This window comes from Vulpes vulpes, chromosome 1 (genome assembly GCF_048418805.1).
Source record: "Vulpes vulpes isolate BD-2025 chromosome 1, VulVul3, whole genome shotgun sequence".
Classification (NCBI taxonomy): Eukaryota; Metazoa; Chordata; class Mammalia; order Carnivora; family Canidae; genus Vulpes; species Vulpes vulpes.
In genome coordinates, this window is record NC_132780.1 from 111,081,222 (window position 1) to 111,104,963 (window position 23,742).

The 23,742-nt window shown below is 42.2% G+C and overlaps 1 protein-coding gene across 2 annotated transcripts in view; it reads right to left on the reverse strand.

Annotated features, from left to right (window-relative positions):
- The window catches only part of MYH15 (myosin heavy chain 15), a 147,864-nt gene that overhangs the window by 20,035 nt on the left and 104,087 nt on the right, over positions 1–23,742 (reverse strand). For both annotated transcript variants that reach the window (XM_072722453.1, XM_072722454.1), the window contains 5 exons: positions 10,107–10,299; positions 9,693–9,896; positions 5,806–5,931; positions 3,539–3,709; positions 454–558 (listed from right to left, as the gene is read on the reverse strand). In XM_072722453.1, coding sequence (XP_072578554.1) covers positions 454–558; positions 3,539–3,709; positions 5,806–5,931; positions 9,693–9,896; positions 10,107–10,299 — 799 coding nt within the window. The remainder of the gene's footprint in view (positions 1–453; positions 559–3,538; positions 3,710–5,805; positions 5,932–9,692; positions 9,897–10,106; positions 10,300–23,742) is intronic.

Sequence of the window (23,742 nt, forward strand, 5' to 3'; positions counted from 1 at the left end):
AGCTCCCGAGCGCCCCCCCCCCCCCCCACGAGCAGGTGCTCTGTTCCCAGCACCCGGCCGCAAAGGGAGCCCTCGGGGCCGGGGGGGGGGGTCTGTGCAGCCAGAAGCGAGGAGTGGGGGGATCCCGGGGGGGCTCAGCGGCTGAGCGCCCGCCTGCAGCCCAGGCCGTGATCCTGGGGACCCGGGATCGAGTCCCCCATCGGGCTCCTCCCTGCGTGGGGCCTGCTTCTCCCTCTGCCTGGGTCTCTGCCTCTGCATGTCTCATGAACAAATAACATCTTAAATAAAATAAAGAAACGGGGAGCATGGCTGTCCGGTGCCGCGGCCCTGTGCCCCGTAGCCGTCCGTGCGCGGAAGGACGAGAGCTTGTGATCGCAGCCGGGGCTCGGGCGGCCGCGGGGAGCCGGGGGCGCAGGAGGGGGCGCAGGGCAGGGCCCGCGGGCCCGGGCGTACCTGGCGGCTCAGCTCCCGGACGCAGCGCTCCAGCCTGCGCGCTCCGCTGCGGGCCTCGGCGGCGCGGCGCGCCTCGTCCTCCCGCTCGCCTTCCAGCTCGCGCACCTGCAAGACAGGCCGTGACCTAGGCCGCAGGCGGGCCGGGCCGCCCTCCTCCTGGCGGGGTGACGCGGGGCAGCCGGCGGGGATCGCGCGGTGCGGGCTGTCAGGCCCATCGAGGCCCCGCGGCCCCGCTTCCTGCAGCAGCTCCCGAGCTACGCGCAGGCACGTGGCCAGAGCAGCAGCCCGCGGCGCGCAGGTGGAGGCCGGGCCTGAGCTCCCCGCCCGCAGCCGCCGCCCCCGCCGCCCACTCGAGCCCGAGGAGCCCGGCCGCCAGCGGGGGGCGCTGCAGCGCGCAGGCCGGCCTGCAGGGTGCGCGCAGGTCTCAGGCCTGCGCCGAGGCTGGGACACCGCAGCGGCAGAGCAAACATCTCTGCCCTGGAGCAGCACGCATTTTAACGAGGGTGGATACACCCAGCAAAAGAATGTTCCATGGTGGGAAGTGATTTGGAGGAAAAAAAAAAACAGAAAGGGGGGAGAGAGTTGGTGGAGGAAGGGTGCTGGCTGCTCCTCGTCTTGCCCTAGAAGTCCCTGCTCTCTTCCTGCCTTCTTGACACGAGTGCCACCCTCTCAACAGGGCCTTCCTGACTAGCCTAACAAAAGTGCGAAGTCCGGGGGATCCCCGGGTGGCTCAGTGGTTTAGCCTCTGCCTTCGGCCCAGGGCATGATCCTGGGGGCCCCAGATGGAGTCCCACGTAAGGCTCCCTGCATGGGGCCTACTTCTCCCTCTGCCTGTGTCTCTGCTAGCATGCTCTGTGTCATTCATAAATCAATCAATCAATCCTTTAAAAGCATAAAATCTTAAAAAAATAATAAGTGCGAAGTCCAATGCCCTGAGGCATGAACATGCTTGCACTGTGAGTGACCCCATCGCTGACTGCCGGCCTGCCTCCCTCCTTGCTCTTCCTCAGGGAGGGCAAGTCAGCAGGTGTGCAGGTGCTTGTAGATGAAGGTCATTAGAAAAGTGTTCGAAGTCCCTATCATCGAGGAACCTAACACACGGTTCTGTTGGTTGAGACTAAGACGACGAGGCCCCCGGTCAGGTCTTCTCAAGTGTGTGTAGTTTTGAGTTGATTAAAAACCTCTCTGGGAAAATCACTATTACATCAAATCCTAGATATCATAATTTCACCTGTAAGTATTTCGTTAGGCGATCCTAACAGAATAGTATTATGATTATGTTTTCAAGAAAATTAATCATAATTCCTTAGTACCAGCCCATATCCGGAGCTCACTGCGACTGAGTTAGCACAGGGTCCAGGCCTTAATGGTGGACAGACAGAACTGGAAACCAAATTAAACCCTGCATTCTTAAATTTGAATCGAAAATACCAGTATCATTCTTATGTTTTTTTTTTTAAGGCACATTTTAAGTTAATTTTATACCTATATTTTCTCATACTAAAAATCTTGGTTCTTATGCAATAAAGGTTAAATAGTTGTTGGTTAAAGGATTGTATTAGTCTTACTGAGAGTGGTGATGAGAAGGTATTGTTATTTGAAGCTAGGAGCACAGTTTGCTTTATGTGCTAATTTTTTTCTTTGTTCTTTAGATGTATTCCATGAGGGATGTCCAAAACACCATGTTTAAAAGTCACTGGGAATCATTCTTCTGTGTTTTATGCACGCCCCCCCCCCACCTGATACCCAGTTAGCTTCCTTTGTTTCCATTTGTGTTAACATTTTAGGGATTGATTTGTTTTACTCTTAGATTTAAACTTGTTTTTTTTTAAATTATGAATCGTGTAAATGTTTTATATGATTTTACAACAATCAAAACAATGGAATGAGGTTCAGAAGATCTCCTTTTCATCTCTGTGTTCTCTTCCTACGGGGAGCTATTTTTATTAGTCTTCGTCTTATCCTGTCACGCCTTCCTTTTGAAAATACAAGCACATGTGTATGTGTACTTGTCTTCTATATTTCCTTCACCCTTGCACAAGACCTTGTAGGCTCTACCTATTGCCTGTGCCTTTTATCACCCTGGTACCACTGGATGAGATCTTCAGAAACTACTACAGAGCTCCTCCTCATTCCTTTTTAATCAGCATCTTTACCTGGATGTAGCATGGATGTGCATTGGGATTCTACGGCACGGGCTAGGCCATAAATGCGCAAGAGCAATACTGTATTTTTCAGGGCCCTTCTGAACCATCAAGTCCCTGTCAAATATTCTTCCTATCCTTCTAATATTTGTCACCCAGCTTGTCCATAGTCATTGAAATTGGTTCAATACTTTAAAAAATTGTGTTTTCAAGAGAGAGCTTTCTAGTTGTTGCTAAGTTCTCTGAAGGCAGGTGCTAAGTCATTTCTATCAGCCCTTCTTTTTTTTTATTTTTTATTTTTTTTAATTTTATTATTATTTATTTATGATAGTCACAGAGAGAGAGAGAGAGGCAGAGACACAGGCAGAGGGAGAAGCAGGCTCCATGCACCGGGAGCCCGATGTGGGATTCGATCCCGGGTCTCCAGGATCGTGCCCTGGGCCAAAGGCAGGCGCCGAACCGCTGCGCCACCCAGGGATCCCTCTATCAGCCCTTCTTATATCTTCACTAATCATTTCTTGATCCTTGATTTAGTTGTTTCCCTTCCACTTTTTCTGGAAGAAAAAAAAAGTGGGGGTGGGGGGACTGCTCTGCAGAGGAAATAACAGGAACAAAGGCACAGAGGCAAGACTGCGTGGGCATCCCTGGAAATGGCAGGGAACCCTGACTGCGGGGAGCCCGAGTCGGTGTGGCTGAACTGAGATGCCCTCTCACCTAACAGCAAGAGGGAAGGCCGACTTAATCCAGTTCAGGAAGAGTCTTGGCTGAGGGCCCAAGGTCAAGCAAGAATGAATGAGTAGATTGAGATCTGACACTTGATGATCTAGAAGTGCTAAATGCAGAAGTGGTGAGAGAGGGAACATCTGGAGTGATATTCCAGGACAAGACAGCCGTGAATTGGGAGCTGTCATGACTCCACGATTCCCCATGCAAACGCCTACCCTCGATTCTAGCTTCTGGATCTGCTTTCTATTCCCCGTCACCGCAGTCTGTTCAGCTTCATCCAGCCTTTTTTGTAAGTCTTTAATTGTCTGCTCCATATTCCTTCTCATCCTCTCCAGGTGGGCACTGGTGTCTTGCTCCTTCTTTAGTTTTTCGGCTACGTTTGCTGCCTAAAACAGAGAGAAAGGAGCTAAGCTGGCAGCCAGCTGACCTTCACATTTCCACCCACAACCTTCCAGTCGTGATCTGACTAGATGGCATGCCCTCCTCCGTGTATTAATCTCCTCCACTTTTCTGTCCCTAACATGGGCCACCCTGGAGTTTGTTAATGATATGGCAATCACGATGACATCTGCTGCCAGGGAGACTGCGGTGAGGGGGAGCAGAAACAGGCCAGAGAGGAAGTACTGCATGAACAACACACAACACCTGTATTGAAAGAAGAACGATGACCAACTGAAGCAATAGCTTTGAACACACCAAAGCTCGGGACATGTCCTATAACATCACGTACCAGGGAAAGTAGGGAAGGGTGCCTATGAAAATCTTTCACATCTCACTTTTCTAATTCTGTGATTCACAACAGCAAACAAGTTTAGGCTCCAGGAATTTGGCAGCTACAGATGCTCTCATTGCCAATAATCTGGCACAAGGAAGGTTAATTCTTGTTTGTGAAGCCTGCTCTTGGCTTTAGCTATGTGTACAAGGGCTTGATGTCTCGACAAAATTATTAAGAACTGGTTCATGAATCTCTCAGCGCATTTAATGTAAGAACAGTGTCCTCCCAGCCAAAGCTTCTCTGTCTATCAGGTTACCAACCATCTGTATAATTTAAGTGTGAGACGTCTGTGCAGATGGTGAGGGCAAAGAATGAATTATGGAGGCAACTCTGGGTTCTGCTAGGTAGGCCTGGGACTCAGAGCTGAACTATTAGAGAACTGGAAGGTGGGGGAAGAGGTAGTGAGTTCATTTTTCAAGTGTCAAGGAAATCTTATAAAGGCATGTTAAAGCAGAGAGTCTTCATAATGTGTGACTGCATACATTTCCCAAGCTGAAGCAGACACTCTTTTTATTCCTTTCTCTCTATGTGGATTTTCATAAATGTTAAGCCACATTATTTTCCCTTGGCCATCAAACATCTTTAAGCTTTCATGCACCTCTTTTCCATCACGGAGCAGAAATGTCTCTGCCTTGATACCAAAAGGCTGAGTGATAGGCACGCTTCTCTATTCTTAGAGAGGGCTGGCTTCTATAGCAACCTGGTGTCCATGATTTGGTGCGAAGGTTTTGTTTAGCTCCTCAACTGCCAAATAACTCAGGCAAATCTAGACACAAGCTCTACCCCTCTTTTGAATTTTAAAATGACTGATATAAAATCTAATTAAATGTCTTGTCTCCCTAGTTCCCATACCCTTTTCATCAAGAGGATCAGCTTCCATCCGCACAGCAGAGTCAGGGCTGCTGCACAGAGTTGGGTAGTGATGGACTACACAGGGTCACTTGATGGGGACGGAATGAGTGGAGGCTGCAGTTAAATGCACACTCTGCTCAGCAGGCCTGGGACCTGCAAGGCCCTCCACCTCCCTCCGCTAATTTTTATTCTGAGTGTTACCTTCTGCTTGCTATGCCCTTTGAGAGAAGTGCTGCATCTGCCCACAGAGGGTCCCAGCGGTGGCCTTTCTTCAGTTCCCACAAAGCTCCAGACAAGGCTGGCTGCCAATGCCGAGCTTAGTGCCATTTAGGAAAAGTACCCCCATGAACAATTTCAAACTTGCAAATAAAGAAGGCATATCAGCCCTGAAATCCTTCTTTACCAGCCTGATTGCGCTACTCAAACAATAGTTATGGGTTGTAAGAAATAAGTGAAATAAGCTTTCTTTCCAGATCATCATCATCAAACCGTTACAGACGCTAGGAAAATAGCTATTTGTAAGGATATACAGGAAGAATTGTTTCTCGACTCTAGATATATTGATTCACAAGTGGAAAGTGGCTTAACTGTAAAAAAAAAAAAACTTGCTTTCATAAGGTTTTGCTTATAGCAATTCAACTGTTCCTTTTTATTGTCTGAGTAGGTTGGAAGGGAGGAGCTAATTGGCCTAATTTTTCAAAATGGGAACAGAGAGGCAGAGGGGTCAGCTAACCTCCTCCTGGCTATATGGAGAATCAATGGAATTCTTTTTGACTGCAGATCCGCTTCTGCCCTTTGGCTACTGCTCCGGTCAACTCTGGAAGACAGGAGTGAGCAAGCAGTCAATGGACTCACCTCAGTGGCTGCCTTCTTGGCCTTCTCTTCTGCATTTTGACACCTCTGCACTGCCTCTTCGGCTTCTTTCTGCATCCTGGCAACATCAACCTCCAGTTTCTTCTTCTGGCTGAGGAGGCTAGTGTTCTAAAGTGGAGCAGCGCTCTCATTAGGCAAGTTGAGACCAGGGAGGCAAAAGCAGACTGGTCGGTTGAGGACATGCAACAGGAATGGACTCTGGCCAGGAGCAAGTTCTGTTCTCAGCTGCCGCAGTCAGCAAAACAATACTTCCCACCCCAGGAAGCCACACTAGACAACTCCCCTTTGCCAACAAAGGCATATGTGAATAGAAAGTACTTCATCTGTTAGAAGTTCGATATTAGATATAGTTTGTCTAATATGGGTCCAGATAATCTACAAGTCCCAAGCGTGTGTTTGGTTTTCAACTTGTTGAGGAGGACTGGTTTCTGCCTTTTGTTCTCTGATGTGGTAGGAGAAAGTGTTCCAGAGCGCAATTAAGGGTCAGCAGCAGACATTTGGGGATCAGGAAGGTGGGGAATAAAAATCGGTTGTCTGCATGCTGCTCCAGGAAAACCGAAACCCAAACCCAAACCAGAACTTCCCTTAACCACCTCCCTCTCTATCTGACTTTGCAGTGAGTCGGCGGGAAGTATAGCTTAGATGAGCCTCATCCTCCCAGCCCTTAGGAACCCATCCTCGGGAGGATGCTGGGTGTTCTGTGGCTACGACTGTCCTAATTCTTTCTTTCCTGGGTTGTGACACTAGAGGCTGAGACTCCTTTTGCTGCTATTTGCCCATGTTTGAAGCACAGCTTTTCTGAGGGTGTGAAACCTTAGCACAGAGAATGTAATATAAAAAGCACAGGTTCCTATTTTTGATTTCTCTTCATTGTCCTTTCACTTTTCTCTAGCTAGTGCCTCTCTCAGCAGCAGGACGGTACCTTGGAAATAGAGAGATATTCCAGCCTCCCACTGCCCTGCTTCCTCAATGGCATGAAGCATCTTCATCGAGGCTGCCATGCTCTCCTTACAGAGAGCGAGCTTCTATGCTCCCGGGCCCAGGCTTTTCCTGGGGTGGTGGTGGTGATGGTGGTGGTGGTGGTGAGGATAAGTGTATTTTACTGGAATATTCTCTGGGTGCTCACTGCACATAACTCCACAGAAATTCTTTCTTCATAAAGGAAGGTAGAAATATATGTGCCTACTTATTTATACATGGAATCATTTAAAATCTGCTAGTGAGATAATGGTCAAAACTTTTTCAAGCTGAATGACTCTAATTGGTTCTTTTGGGGAGGAAGAGTTTTAGGAGATATTGTGCAAGAGGGCAATCTAGATTGTCACAGCTCAGGTTTGAAAAAGAACACGTGTAATCAGCTGAGAATAAGTTTGGCCTTGTATATTTATTCTAGGCTTAGAGGTCTGGGGGTGCAGAAGGGGCGAAGAAGGTTCCATAAAAGACACACTTTGTTATCAAAAGATTGACAGCATGCTATTAATTGCAAGGTGCCCCCATGTGATTAATGTTGGGGAGAGGTCCTTGTGAGCAGTGTAGTATCACCTGGACGTGCTGGTCAAAGGGAGAATTCATTTGAGAAATCATTTGGTTCCTGCATCCCACTGCAGAGATTTTGATTAAGTAGATCTGAAATGAGACCTGAGAATTTGCATTTTTTCTGTTAGTTTCTGTGATACACTGAAAGTGTCAGAAACTCTGCCCTAGAGATCAGGTTTCCATGGCCTAATTTTCTTTTTGTTTTTCCAATTCATCTCCTCCTCTCTCTGTCTGCTTTTGCTCTGCTTGATGTCCTCAGCTCTCTCTGGGCTAGTGGTTTTTCATCATATTGGGACCCACTGGTGCATTATCAGTTATAATAGGCATGGCAAATGATTTATTACCAATAGCTAGATTAAGTACTACAGATAGATGACTACTTTTTAAAAATTCAATATCCTACTTTATAAGAATCCTGCTCATTATATTTTAGATAAACTCTCTTAAGAGAGAAAGAAAATGTTGAAGTGACCCTTCTGGGAATTATGCATAACATACAGCCTATTTGTTCCATATCATATGATATCTAAATAGAGTTGGGTCATGCACAATGTTTTGATGGACCCAAAAGTCAGACTGTAGGCACAAACTGATTGCAATGCCTTGCAACTGGTACATCCCTGCCTTGTCCTTCCTTTTTCCCAGTATTTCTCAATGGGGACGAAATTGGCATTTTGGAAGGGGCACTTCGTTGTGAAGTGGGGTTATCCTGCACCTAGGACAATATTAGTATCTCTGAGTGCTGCCAACTAAATGTCACTGGCACTTTCCAGTCACTGTGGCAACTAAGCTGATCCCACAGACATTTCTAAATGCTTCAGAGTATGGCAGTTCTGCCTATAGTTGTTTTAATCCACTCTTCAAAGCAATCGCCAGAGTATACTTCCTGAAACGAAAATCTGATCATTTCACTCTTAGCTACTCAAAATTCTTCAGTGGATCCCCATTAGCTGCAGGACGGAATTCAAGCTACATCAGTCTCACACTCAAAGTTCCTGGGAACCTGGCTCCCCCTGCCTCCTGGCATCATTTCTCTGATCTCTCCTATCCCCGCCCCACCATGTTCTACTGAGTATAGCAATTTCCCTCAATAGCCCAAAGCTCCTCCTCCCCCATGCTTCCGTCCTTGGCTTCACAACTCCAGTTAAGCATATTGTGCATCTAGTGAGGTCTAAGACTGTCAGGAAAGGCTGTCTGCAGGGATGTGCTTGCCCTGACTCTACACTCCAGCAGTGCACTGCAGTTTCTACCTGGGGCTTCACTTTTTAAGGACAGTGGAGTTATTCTGCATGTATATCTGCTCAGGTTATGGTGGGTGCCCTATAAATGTTGAATGATTCGCTGTACACATTTGTCCTAGCCACAGTGGTTCCTCCTGATTCCATGACAATGGCAAGCAATCTAAGAATTCTTGCTTCGTGTCACTTATATAACCTTCCATGGGAAACCAGACTCCTGACAGCTCATCAAATCTGTCAGCAGCCACTTAGAATTGCTAGAAATCTCCTGGCTCTGAGGCAGGAACATTTTTTTTTTTTTTAATCCTGGGATGCTTGGAGAGCATGTGACTTGGAGGAAATAAGAGAAGCAGGCAAGTGGTTCTGGTACACCAGGGAACGTTCATGTCTCCCCAGTATCCTGGCTATCAATGCTCTGGGAGTTCATTCTTTTGGACTAGTTTTATGGGCTAAATTGTGTCCCCTTCAAAAGAGACATGCTGAAGTCCTAACCCTGTATCTCTGAATGTGACCTTCTTTGGAAATAGGACCTTTACAGAGGTAATCAAATTAAAATGAGGTCTTTAGGAAGTGTCTGAATCCAATATGACTGATGTCCTTATAAAAATGGGAAATTTAGACACAACTACCAACAGAAGAAAAATGGTGTTAAGACAAGGAGAGAGAATGCCATGTGAAGGCTGAGGATTGAAATGAGGCATCTATAAGCTCAGGAACACCAAATATTGCCAACAGACCACCAGAAGCTAGAAAAAGGCAAGGAAGGATGATTGACCTACGAGATCCAGAAGGAGCATGGCTCAGCCGACACCGTAGTTTCGATCGTGTGGTCTTCCATACTGTGAGAGAATCAGTGTCTGCTGTTTTAAGCCACTCAGTTTGTGGTCCTGAGTTATAATAGCTCTAGGAAACTAATACATCTGGGTATGAATGAAGAGTGTGCCCACTGCTCTGCTGCCAAAGACGCTCCCTGTGTCTCATGCCATACCCAAGGCTTCACGTGACAACTATGTATGGTCTAAGGCTGAACAGTGGGTGGAAACTGTTGCCTTCACACAGCTGGTGCAGCTATTGGGGAGAGCTTATGGGCCTCACCTGGGTATGGAAAAGATTGATTCTCTCTGTGGCCTGCAGGAGTTCTTCCTCTGCCAGCCTGCGCCCACACTCTGTCTGCTTGTACAGGGACCTCAGTTCCTCTAGCTCGGACTGGAGAAGAGAGTTGTGCCTCTCAGCCATAGCCACCTGCTCCTTCAGCTCACTGTTCAGGTGTGTGCTGTCATCTAGCTGCACCTGAAGGTCCTGCGAGAGAAAACACAGGCCTGGGGCACAGATCGCTCTGAGTTCAATAGGATATGCACCTGCATGCATTCTCCGAGCAAAGCTCCACCAATTTAAATTTAAGCGTGTTCCTACTCTCTTGAAGAATTAGATTTGTTGCCCTTACTTTTATTGCTCAACACAATCTCTTAGTCTGTTTACTCCCTGCCCCCATATTACAATTTGAAATACCTTGACCTGAGTCTGAAGCTGGCCCAGGGATTTGGTTGCCTCTGACACCTGCCGGTTGGCACAGCTAAGCTGGAGTTCCATCTCACTGAGGTCCCCTTCCACATTCTTCTTCAGCCGGGTCACCTCAATTCTGCTTCTAGTTTCAGAATCCAGACTAGACTGCAGGGAGTCAATAGCGCATTGCTTGTTCCTCCTAATTTTAGAATAACATTCAGGGGAAAAAAATCATGCACCCAAATTAAGAAAGGTTACCTGCTGCGTACCTAATAGTTTAGGAAACAGAAAAAAATTAAGATTCAAGAACAATTCTGGGTAATTAACAAAATGAGCCTAAAGGGTTATCATTTTAGAAACATTGAGGTTGGGCACCTGGGTGGCTCAGTCAGTTAGATGGTCAGTTCTTGATTTTGGCTTATGTCATGATCTCAGTGTTCTGGGATTGAGCTCTACACTCAGGGAGGAGTCTGCTTGAGATTCTCTCTCCTACCCTCTCCCCCCACTTGCATGTTCTCTGTCTCTCTCAAATAAATAAGTAAATATATTTTTTAAAACATAGAGGTTGAAGGGTTAGGTTAATGAAAGTTAATGAAAACTTCATAACAGGTTAATATTCCCAAGACAACTTCCCACAAGAATCATGGAAATTACCAGAATCTTGTGAGGTTCCAGTGGGGCAGACTTAGCCTTATCTAAGATGCTCTAATGTATAGCATAGAGCAAACACCTGGATTTCCTAGAGTGGCTAAGGATGAAGGAAGGATGCTCTTCCAATAGCCATAATATTTAAACTACTTTCAATGGTGAAACATGTCCGAACAAGGTAAGAAAGAGCACTCAGGCTGAAGTCTCAAGGACCACAATACTGCTCTAATGGCCTGTAGATGCTTAGCTCTTCTAGAATAGCATGGTTATCTTTCTCTAGGAGTTGGAGTATAGTCAAGGGTAGGCTGAGAAAATCAACTGCTGTTGTGAGGATTCAGTTGCTTCAATATTTCTTTATAACAGCAAAGCCCTATGCTAAAACCGTGTTTGCAAAGTGGGAGAATGTAACACCCAGAGTTAGCCCCTCTCCTCTGCTAACCCCATGTCCCTGGGCCGCACAAGTTGAGATCAGCTTCTCATGTCTATTCTTAGGTCCTGGCTTCTGTTCAGCTTGCAGTTCAGAATTCTATAGGGATGCCAGTATATAAAGTTAACAGAGACTGTTATAGCTGAATATGTACCTCTCCATTTATATGTTGAATCCCTAAACCCCAGTATTTCAGAATGTGATTATCTTTGGAGATATGTCCTCTAAAAGAGGTGATTAAGGTAAAATGAGACCATTGGATAAGGCCTAATTCATTCCGATTTGTATTCCTTTAAAAAGAGAAGATTTGGACACACACAAACACACCAGGGATGCACATGCACAGAAGACCATGTGAGGACACAACAGGAGGATGGCCATCTGTAAGCCAAGGAGAGGCCTCAGGGAAAACCCAACTTGCCAACACTTTGATTTTGGACTTCCACCTTCCAGAACTGTGAGAAAATAAATTTATACATTTAAGCCACCCAGTCTGCATTTGATTATGGCAGCCCAAGCAGGCTTACACAGGGACTCACACTCTCAATACCAGTAAAAGCATTAAGGCACTTCTTTGTCTTATATTGAGGAAACTTATTTTTGCCACAGCTGACTCTCCTCTTGCAAGAACACTAACGCATCTCTTGTTTAGTGTCAAAATCCTCTGTAGAAAGATACATCCTATTTAAGCAATGTTTCAAACTGTACTTTTCTACAGTTGTTTATGAATCTTCATGAGTGCCTGCAGACAATAGAAAGTGCTGTGGTTTCAGAGGCTTGGATATGATACAGGTCTAGAGAATGGCCTCTAGACAATCAATACATTTCATGCATAGTCATGTTTTAAAATGAAAACTCCTCCAAGTACCTTTTAGAAAAAATGAAGCACTCAGGACTAGGACAATACAGTAAGAAATTCCTCTCCTTACCCCCAGAAATGTGGAATACATTTGAAAAAGGAAATCAAATGCAAAAAAAGAAAATCAATATAAAAACTTAAAAAGGAAAACCATCAATAAAACAAAAAGGCAACCTAGTGAATAGGAAAAGATATTCTGCAAGTGATATATCTAGTAAGTGACTAAGATCCACAGTATATAAAGAACATACACAACTCAACACCAAAAATAATGATAATCTGATTACAAATGGGCAAAAGATATGAACAGATATTTCTCCGAAGAAGACATACAGATGGCCAACAGACACATAGACAGATGCTCAACATCACTCATCATCAGAGAAATGCAAGTCAAAACCACAATGAGATCTCACCTTTTACCTGTGAGAATGGATAAACTCAAAAGCAAAATATAATAAGGGTTGGTGAGGATCTGGAGAAAAAGGAACCCTCATGCACTGTTGGTGGGAATGCAAATTTGTGCAATCACTATGAGAAACAGTATGGACGTTCCTCAAAAAAATCAAAAATAGAATTACCATATGATCCAGTAATTCTACTACTGCTTACTTACCCAAAGAAAATACAAATACTAATTTAAAAAGATAAATTAGACCCTTATGTTTATTGCAGCATTATATACAATAGCCATGATATGGAAGCAACCCAGTATCCGTCAACAGATGAATGGATAAAGAAGATGTGGTATAGCCTTCAAGGGGAGATGGTGGAGTAGGAGGACCTTATGTTGACCTGATCCCATGGATAAAATTAGGTAACACCATATCAGTGTAAATAAACCAGAAAATACACAGACTAGCAGAACCAACTCTTCACAGCTAAAAGTAGAGAAGAAACCACATCAAAGAGAATAGAAAGGGCAGAGACATGGTTGAGACCTAAATGGACTGATAGGTTTGTCCACAGCAGTGAGGAACATAGAGATGAATGAAACAGACCCTCACACCAAGCATCCCAGGCACGAGGAACCTGAATGGGAAAGACAAATCCCCATACTTTTGGCTTTGAAAATCAGAGGGGTATGGCTTCATGAGTTCTTACAATTGGGCTTAGTACCTCGAACTGTGAAAATCAGTAGGATGGATTCTGGGAGAACAATAGAAAAATGAATTCTATCCTTAAAGAGACTGCATGACAAACAGCCCCTTAGAGATATGGCATAGAAGCAGCAGTTTGAAAAACATCTTGGCATCAAAATTGTCAAGGAAGAAGTCAAACTTTTACTCTTTGCAGATGACAAGAAACACTGCATAGAAAATCTGAAAGACTCCACCAAAAAAATTACTAGAACTAACACATGAATTCAGCAAAGTTGCAGAATATAAAATCAATGTGAAGGAATCTGTTGCGTTTCTACACACCAAAGGAATCGATCCCATTTGCAATTGCACCAAAGACATTAAGATACCTAGAAATAAACCTAACTACAGAAGGACAAGGTCTATACTCTGAACACTACAGAACCACTTATGAAAGAAATTGAAGAGGACACAAAGATATAGAAAAGCATTTCATGCTCATGGATTGGAAGAATATTGTTAAAATATCTATATTACCCAAACAATCTACACATTTAATGCAACCCCCATCAAAATACCATGAGCATTTTTCACAGAACTAGAAAAAACAATCCTAAAATTTGTATGGAACCAGAAAAGACCCTGAATAACTAAAGAAATTCTGAAAAAGCAAAACACTATTCCAAATTTCGAGCTGTATTATAAAGCTGTAGTCATCAAGATAGGATGGTACTGGAACAAAAACAGACACAAAGCTCAATGGAATAGACTAGGGAACCCAGAAATGGACCCACAACTATATGGTCAACTAATCTTTGACAAAGCAGGAAAGAATATCCAGTGGAAAAAAGATAGGCTCTTCAACAAATGGTGTCAGGAAAATTGGACAGCCACATGCAGAGAAATGAAACTGGAGGACTTTCTTACATCATACACAAAAATAAATTCAAAATGGATGAAAGACCTAAATGTGAGACAGGAAACTATCAAATGTGAGACGGGAAACTATCATCTCCCTAGAGGAGAACACAGGCAGCAACCTCTCTGACGTTGTCTGTAGCAGTGTATTACTAGACATGTCACTGGAAGCAAGGGAAACAAAAGCAAACATGAACTATTGGGACTTCAAGATAAAATGCTTCTGCACAGGGAAGGTAACAATCAACCAAACTAAAATGCAGCCTACTGAATGGGAGAAGACATTTGCAAATGATATATCTGATAAAGGGTTAACGTCTAGAATCTCTAAAGACCTTACCAAACTCAACCCTCCCCCCCAAATAAAACAAATAACCCAGTTAAGAAATGGGCAGAAGATGCTTTTCCAAAGAAGACATCCAGATGACTAACCGAAGATGCTCAACATCACTCATTGTCAGGGAAATACAAATCAAAGCCACAATGAGATACCACCTGTGTGGAGGTTCCTCAAAGAGTTAAAAGCAGAGCTACTCTATGATCCAGCAATTGCACAACTGGGTATTTACCCCAAAGACACCTGTAAGTGAAACACTAGGAACCTGCACCCCAATGTTTCTAGCAGCAATGTCCACAATAGCCAAACTGTGGAAGGAGCCTCGGTGTCCATCGAAAGATGATGGATAAAGAAGATGTGGTCTACGTATACAATGGAATATTCCTCAGCCATTAGAAAGGATGAATACCCACCATTTGCTTCAATGTGGATGGACCTGGAGGGTATTATGCTGAGTGAAGTAAGTCAATCGGAGAAGGACAAACATTATATGGTCTCATTCATTTGGGGAATATAAAAAATAATGAAAGGAATTATAGGGGAAAGGAGAGAAAATGAGTGGGAAAAATTAGAGAGGGTAACAGACCATGAGAGACTCCTAACTCTGGGAAATGAACAAGGGGAACTGGAAGGGGAGGCAGGTGGGAGAATGGGGTGATTAGGTGACAGGCACTGAGGAAGGCACTTGACAGAATGAGGACTGGGTGTTTTACGTTGGCAAATCAAACTTCAATTAAAAAATACATATATATTGGGATCCCTGGGTGGCGCAGCGGTTTGGCGCCTGCCTTTGGCCCAGGGCGCGATCCTGGAGACCCGGGATCGAATCCCACATCAGGCTCCCGGTGCATGGAGCCTGCTTCTCCCTCTGCCTGTGTCTCTGCCTCTCTCTCTCTCTCTGTAGGACTATCATAAATAAAAAAAAATAAAAAAAATAAAAAAAAATTTAAAAAATACATATATATTATATACACATATATATTATTATATATATATATTTATATAAGAGATACTACCTCACAACTGTCAGAATGGCTAAAACTAACAAAAAAGAAACAATAGGTGTTAAGGATGCAGAGAATGGGGAACCCCCCCTTGTGCTGTTGGTGAGAATGCAAACTGCTGTAGCCACTCTGGAGAACAGTTTGGAGGTCCCTCAAAAAGTTAAAAATTGAACTACCCTATGACCCAGCAATTGCACTACTAGGTATTTACCCAAAGGCTACAAAAATACAGATTTAAAGGGGTACATGCACCCTGATGTTTATAATAGCATTATTAACAATTAGCCAAACTATGGAGAGAGCCCAAATGTCCACTGCATGATGAATAAAGATCACACACACACACACACACACACACACACTGGAACATTACTCAGCCATCAAAAAATGAAATCTTGCCATTTGCAACTATGTGGATGGAGTTGCAGTGTATTACACTAAATGAAATAAGTCAGAGAAAGATAAATATCACATGATCTCACTCATATGTGGAATTAAAGAAAGACAACATATGAACATATAGGAAGAGAGAAGGAAAAGGAGAGAGGGAAGCCATAAAAGACTTTTAAAAAAAAGATTTTATTTATTTATTTGAGAGAGAGAGAGAGAGTGAAAGAGAGAAAGCATGAGAGAGGGGAGGGTCAGAGGGAAGCAAATTCTCCACAGAGTGGGGAGCCTGATGTGGGACTCAGTCCTGGGACTCCAGGATCATGACCTGAGCCAAAGACAGACACTTAAGTGACTGAGCCACCCAGGTGCCCCAAGCCAAAAGAGACTTTTAATGATAAAGAACAAACTGAGGGTTGATGGAAGGGGGGATGGGCTAGATGGGTGATAGGTATTAAAGAGGGCACTTGTGGGTTTTTAAAAAAATTTTTTTAATTTAAATTCAATTTGCCAACATATAACACCTAGTGCTCATCTCATCATGTGCCTAAAAAGGGCACTTGTGATAAGCACTGGGTGTTATATGTAGGTGATGAATCACTGAATTCTACTCCAGGAGCCAATATTGCATGGTATGTTAACTAACTAAAATTTAAATTAAAAAAAGAAAGAAAATGCTTAGGGTATCTGGGAAAACTTATTTACTAATCTTCATAAGGACACTACTTTCAAGAACAGGAGACAGAGTTGACTTCCCTAACATATAGGAACAGACACAGAGAGCTAGAAAAAAAAATGAGGGAGCAGAGGAATATGTCCCAAATTAAAGAACAGGACAAAATCACAGCAAAAGAGCTAAATAAAACCAAGATAAATAATATGCTTGAAAGAAAATTTAAAGTAATGGTCATAAAGATACACACTGTACTTGCCAAAAGAGTGGATGACCTTGGTGAGACCTTCAACAAAGAGGTAGAAAACATAAAAAAGAACCAGATATGAAGAACTCAATAACTGAAATTAAAAAGGTACCAGAGGGAATAAATAGTAGACTAGAGGAAGCAGAAGAACAAATCAACAACCCGGAGGACAGGGTAATGGAAAGAAATCAACCTGAACAGGAGAGAGAAAAATAATAATAAAAACTGGAAATAGACCTAGGGAAATCAGTGATATCATCGAGCATAACATTCACATTATAGGGAGAGAAAGGGGGGCATAACATTTATCTGAAGAAATAATAGCTAAAAATTTCCTGAATCTGGGGAAAGAAAGAGAAATCCAGATCTAGGAGGCAAGGAGAGTCTCCAAGCAAATCAATCCAAGGAGGTCTACACCAAAACACATAGTAATTAAAATGGCAAAAAGTAGTGATATAGAATTTTAAAAGCATAAAGAGAAAAGGAAACAGTTACATATAAGGGAAACCCCATAAGGCTATCAACTGCTCTTTTAGCAGAAACTTTGCAGGCCAAAAGAAAGTGGAATGATATATTAAAGTACTGAAAGAAAAAAAACCTACAGCCAAGAATACTCAATCCAGCAAGGCTACCATTCAGAATAGGAGGGATAAAGAGTTTCCCAAACAAAAGTTACAGGAACTCATGACAATTAAACCAACCCTACAAGAAATGTCAGAGACTTTTTGAGTGGAAAGACTATAAGTAGGAATAAGAAAAGTAGGAAGCACAAAAGCAGTAAGATTAAGTATATTTATAAAAATCAGTCAAGGGACAAAATAAAAGGATGTGAAGTATGACACCATATACCTAAGAGGTGGAGGGGAGAGGAGTAAAGAATGGGTTCAAACTTAAAGGACTGTGAACTTAAAATAGATTGCTATATGCATGTTATATATAAACCTGATTATAACTCAAGTCAAAAACCAGTAACAGATATGCAAAAAATAAAGAGAAAGGAATCCAAGTATATTACTAAAAAAAGCCAGCAAACCAGGAGAGAAAAAGAGCAAGAGAAGAAAGGAACAGAACTACAAAAACACCATATAACAAGTAACAAAGCGTGCCTGGGTAGCTCAGTAGGGTAAGCATCTGCCTTCAGCTCCAGTCATGATCCCAGGGTCCTGGGATCGAGTTCCCTATTAGAATCCCTGTTCTCCTTCTCCCTCTCCCCCCTGCTCGTGCTTGCTCTCTCTCTCTCTCTTTCAAAATAAATAAATAAAATCTTAAAAAAACAAACAAGTAACAGAACCTTGATTAGTACATACCTATCAATAATTACTCTGAATGTAAAAGGACTAAAAACTCCAATGAAAAGGCGTAAGATGGCAGAATGAAAAAGCAAGACCCATCTGTATGCTGTCAAGAGATTCATTTCAGACCTAAAGACACCGGCAGTTTGAAAGTGAAGGGATGGATGTGGCCATGTGGCTCATCTTTGCTGTCATCTCCTTCCCACCACTCCTCTGGCTGTACTGCCAGCCTGACAGTGCTACCTAACCATAACGCAGCCTTAAAAAGTAGAAAGGTATCTCAAGCCCTGCTGCAACAGCTTCTTCTCCCACCTTGCCTCACTGTGGGACCGATCTAGGCCAACATCTACTGTAGGGCCAAGATACATATGTGCATGCTCAGCAAGAAGAGGTACTCTAGTGCCACAAACGTGCCTGCAGGACTAAAGAAAGAGGGCTGGGTGCCTCAGCAGGGGCTGTGCAAATGCAGGAACAGCTGGAGGACAGCAGCCTAATGTGGGCAGGAAGGGCAGCTACCGATATTCCAGGGTCTGGCTGGGGTTAAGTGAACTGGAAGCACTGGCTAATGGAGATCCATGCCCTGTCAGGTGCCTGCCAGGCACCAGCTCATACTCCCTGTTCTTTCTGTCCTGCGGGGGCCAGGGAGGCGGGGGTGCCAGGCTAGGTATGCAGCAGCATGTGCCGAGGCAAGGTGGCCTAGGTGTGCAAGAGCACTTCACCATCATACCCCTGTGGATGGGTGGGTTGCTGCTCTGCTGGTTTCCCTCTGTCTTCAGGTACAGCCTTCAGGGCATCTGCCTTAAGGCATGCCAGGTGCCAATCTGTCTTCAAGTTCTTTTTCTGGATTGGCTACTACAACAGCTTGCTCAACCCAGTCATCTATACTATCTTTAACAGGGACTCTGGTGTTCCTTCAAGCACATCCTCTTCTGTTGGAGGAGAAGGGACTTCAGGCAATGAGCTGCATTCCCCACCTGGCAGAGACCCTGGGCAGCTACCCACCAAGAAGTAGGAAGGCTAATCCTCCAGGAGAAAGTGGAGGCAGCTTCCCCAGAGACCCAGGGATGGATTGGCCTCTAGGGCACAGTGGATGGGCAGGAGGTGGACTAGACTGCAGGCACCTGGGGAAGGGAGACAGAGGGACAACCCTCTGCCTTTTTATCTCAGCAGAGGGCTGCTTCAAGGGTACCAGGCCTGAATCTGGTTCTGGGAGTCCTGCAGAGGTGTAGCTGTGAGGTCAGGTTCTTAAACAGCAGAGGCAAATGCAGCCTCCTACTCGAGTGAGAAAGGAGCCCTAAAGGAGGGCACTGACAATTTTTGGTTCCTGAAAGTATTTAAACGTTTGCCAAAAATGGTAGCCAACACAGCCAAACTATATTCTAAGTAAACCTTTATAATAAAAAAAAAAAGTGAAAGGATGGAATAGCATTTACCATGCAAATCGAAGTCAGAGTAGCATTGGACAAAATAGACTTTAAAACAAAGACTGTAACAAGAGACAAAGAAGGACACTGTATAATCATAAAGGGAATAATCCAACAAGAAGATATAAGAGTTGTAAATATTTAGGCACCCAACATGGGAGTACCCAAGCACAAAAAGCAGGTAATAACAAACATGAAGGAAGGAAGTGATAGTAATACGATAATAGTAGGGAACTTTAACATCCCACTTAAATCAATGGATATATCATCAAAACAGAAAGTCAAGGCAACAGTGGCTTTGAATGACACACTAGACCAGATGGACTGAAGAGATATATTCAGAATATTCCATCCTAAAACAGCAAAATATATATTCTTTTCAATGTACATGGAATATTTTCCAGAATAGATCACATACTAGGCCACAAAACAAATTTCAATGAATTCAAAAGATTGAAGTCCTATCATGCATCTTGTCTACCACAATGTTTCAAGACTAGAAATCAATCAGAAGAAAATATCTGGAAAGAACACATTGAGGTTAAATAACATACTACTAAGTAATGAATGGATCAACCAAGAAATCAAAGAAGAGTTAAAAAAAAATACATGAAGACAAATGAAAATGAAAACAAAAACATCCCAAAATCTTTGGGATACAGCAAAAGCTGTTCTAACAATATAGGCCTGCCTCAAAAAGCAAGAAAAATCTCAAACTATCTACCCCTATATCTAAAGAATCTAGAAAAAGACAAAAACGTCAAAGGAAGGAAATAATAAAGATTAGAGCAGAAATAAACAAAATGGAAACTAATACACAATAGAATAGATCAATGAAACCAGGAGCTAGTTACTTGAAAAAAAATCAACAAAATACATAAACCTTTAGTCAGGCTACCAAAAGAAAGAGAGAGAGAGGGAGAAAGAGAGAGAGGGGGAGAGAGAAAGAGTCAAACAAAGTCAGAAATAAAAGAGAAATAACAACTGACACCAGAGAAATACAAAGGGCTGTAAGAGAATATTATGAAAAGTTACATGCCAACAAACTGGACAAGCTAGAAGAAATGGATAAATTCCTAGAAATGTAACCTCCTAAAACTGAATCATGAAGAAATAGAAAATTTTAACAGATCAATTATCAGCAATGAAATTGAATCAGTAATCAAAAAAACTCTCGGGATCCCTGGGTGGCGCAGCGGTTTGGCACCTGCCTTTGGCCCAGGGCGCGATCCTGGAGACCTGGGATCGAATCCCACGTCAGGCTCCCGGTGCATGGAGCCTGCTTCTCCCTCTACCTATGTCTCTGCCTCTCTCTCTCTCTCTCTCTCTCTGTATGACTCTCATAAATAAATAATAAAAAAAATAAAAAATAAAAAACTCCCAACAAACAAAAGTCCAGGATGGCTTCACAGGTGAATTCCATCAAAAATTTAAAGGAGAGTTAATGTCTAATCTTCTCAAACTATTCCAAAAAATAGAAGAGGAAGGAGAACTTCCAAATTCATTCTATGAGGCCAGCAGTATCTTGATACTAAAAGCAGATAAAAACACTATAAAAACAGAACTGTAGGCCAGTATCTCTGATGAATATAGATGCAAATATCCTCAACAAAATATTAGCAAACTGAATCTGACTATACAATACCTTAAAAAAAAATCATTCTCTGTGATCAAGTGGGATTTATTCCTGGGATGCAAGGGTGGTTCAATACTTGCAAATTAATCAATGTGATGCATCACATCAACATCAAAATAAAGGATAAAAACCGTAGGTCATTTCAATTGATAGAGAAAAAGCACTTGAAAAGTACAACATCCATTCATGAAAAACAACTCTCAACAAAGTAGGTTTACTGGGAACATACTTGAGCATAATAAAGACTATATCTGAAAAACCCACAGCTAACATTATACTCAATGGTGAAAAACAGATCTTTCCCCCTAAGATCAGGAATAAGACAAAGTTGTCTACTCTTACCACTTTTATTCAACACAGTACTAGAGGAGGGAGTCCTAACTGAAGCAATCAGACAACAAAAAGAAATGAAAGACATCCATATTGGTAAGGAAGAAGGAAAACTTTCCCTATCTGCAATGACATGATACTACTTGTAGAAAACCCTAAAGATGCCACCAAAAAACCCCACTACAACTGATAAATTGGTTCAGTAAAGTCATAGGATACAAAATCAATTATACAGAAATCCATTGCATTTACATACACTAATAATGAATTAATAGAGAAATCAAGAAAAAAAAACATTTACAATTGCACTAAAGTAATAAAATACCTAGGTATAAACTTACCCAATGAGGTGAAAGACCTATATTCTGAAAACTATAAAGCACTGATGAAATAAATAGAAGATGGCATGACCAAATGGAAAGATATTCCATGCTCATGGATTGGAAGAACAAATATTGTTAAAATGTCCATACTACCCAAAGTAATCGACAGATTTAATTCAATTCCTATCAAAATGCCAGCAGCATTTTTCACAGAACTAGAATAATCCTAAAATTTGTACAAAACCATAAAAGACCCTGAATAGCCAAAGCAATCTTATAAAAGAACAAAACTGGGCATATTGCAATTCCAAATTTCCAGATATACTACAAAGGTGTAGTAATCAAAACAGTATGATACTGGCACAAAAACAGAAACATAGATCAGCAAAATAGAATAGAGAGCCCAGAAATAAACCCATGTTTATATGGTCAGTTAATATATGACAAAGAAGGCAAGAATAGGCAATGGGAAAAAGACAGTCTCTTCAACAAATGGTGTTGAGAAAACTGGACAGCAACATGCAAAAGAGTGAAACTGGACCACTTTCTTAAACCATATACAAAGAAAACCTCCAAATGGATTAAAGCCCTAAATGTAACACTTGAAACCATAAAATTCGTAGAAGAGAGCACAGGTAGTAATTTCTCTTACTTGGCTTTAGCAACTTTTAGAAAAGTTTCTACCTATGTCTCTTCAGGCAAGGGAAATAAAAGCAAAAATAAACTTATTGGGACTACCTGAAAATAAAAAGGTTTTGCACAGCAAAAGAAACCATTGACAAAACTAAAAGACCACCTACTAAAGGGACATTTGTGAATGACATACCAATAAAGGGTTAGTATCCAAAATATCTAAAAAACTTACACAACTCAACACCAAAAACCTCCAAATAACCCAATTCAATAATGGGCAAAAGACACCAATAGACATTTCTCTAGAGAAGACGTGTACAGATGGCCAACAGACACACAAACAGATGCTCAACATCACTCATCATCAGGGAAGTGCAAATCAAAACCACAATGAGATATCATCTCACACCTGTCAGAATGTCTAAAATCAAAAACACAAGAAATAATAAATGTTGGTGAGAATGTAGAGAAAATGTACACTGTTGGTGGGAATGCAAACTGGTATAGCCACTATGGATGACAGTCTGGAGGTTCCTCCAAAAATTAAAAATGTAATTACCATATGAGCCAGCAATTCCACTACTGGTCATTTACCCAAAGAAAACAAAACCCCTAATTTGAAAAGATATATGTACCCCTATGTTTATTGAAGCATTATTTATAATAGCCAAATTATGGAAGCAGCCCAAGTGTCCATCAACAGATAAATGGATACAGAAGATGTGGTGTGTGTGTGTAATATTACTCAACCATAAAAGAATAGATTCTTGAATCAATCTAGAGGGTGTAATGGATGTATCTAGATGGTATAATGCTAAGTGGAATAAGTCAGGCAGAGAGAGATAAATACCATATAATTTCACTCATACGTGGAATTTAAGAAGCAACACAAATGAAGGAAAAAAAAAAACAAACCAAAAAACAAACTCATAACTATAGAAAACAAACTGACGGTTACCAGACTGGAGATGGGTGAAATAGGTGGATTAAGAGTACACTCCTCGTGATGAGCACCGACTAATGTACAGAATTGTTGAATCGTTATATTGCACACTTGAAACCAAGATAACACTGTATGTTACATTTTTAAAAATTTAGAATTAAAAAAACCCCTAAAACTTGGGAAAAAACCCTTAGAATTAAAAGAAACCTTTAAAGCCTTAGTGATTTTATTATTTTTTTTTCCTTAGTGGTTTTAAATAGTTCAACAGGTCAGTTTTTTCTTTTCCAATATTGTTCATCTATATCAGAGAAATATAAGATTTTCCTTAATTCTAATATATATGATTTAGCTTTAAAGTGATTAACAAAGCATCTTCCTAACTAAATACCATGTCTGAGTTTGAGGTCCTATTTCTTAAGGACGTGCTAAAATATTTTACTTTGAAATGAGAAAAGACTTAAACATATTCTAGCAGTAAC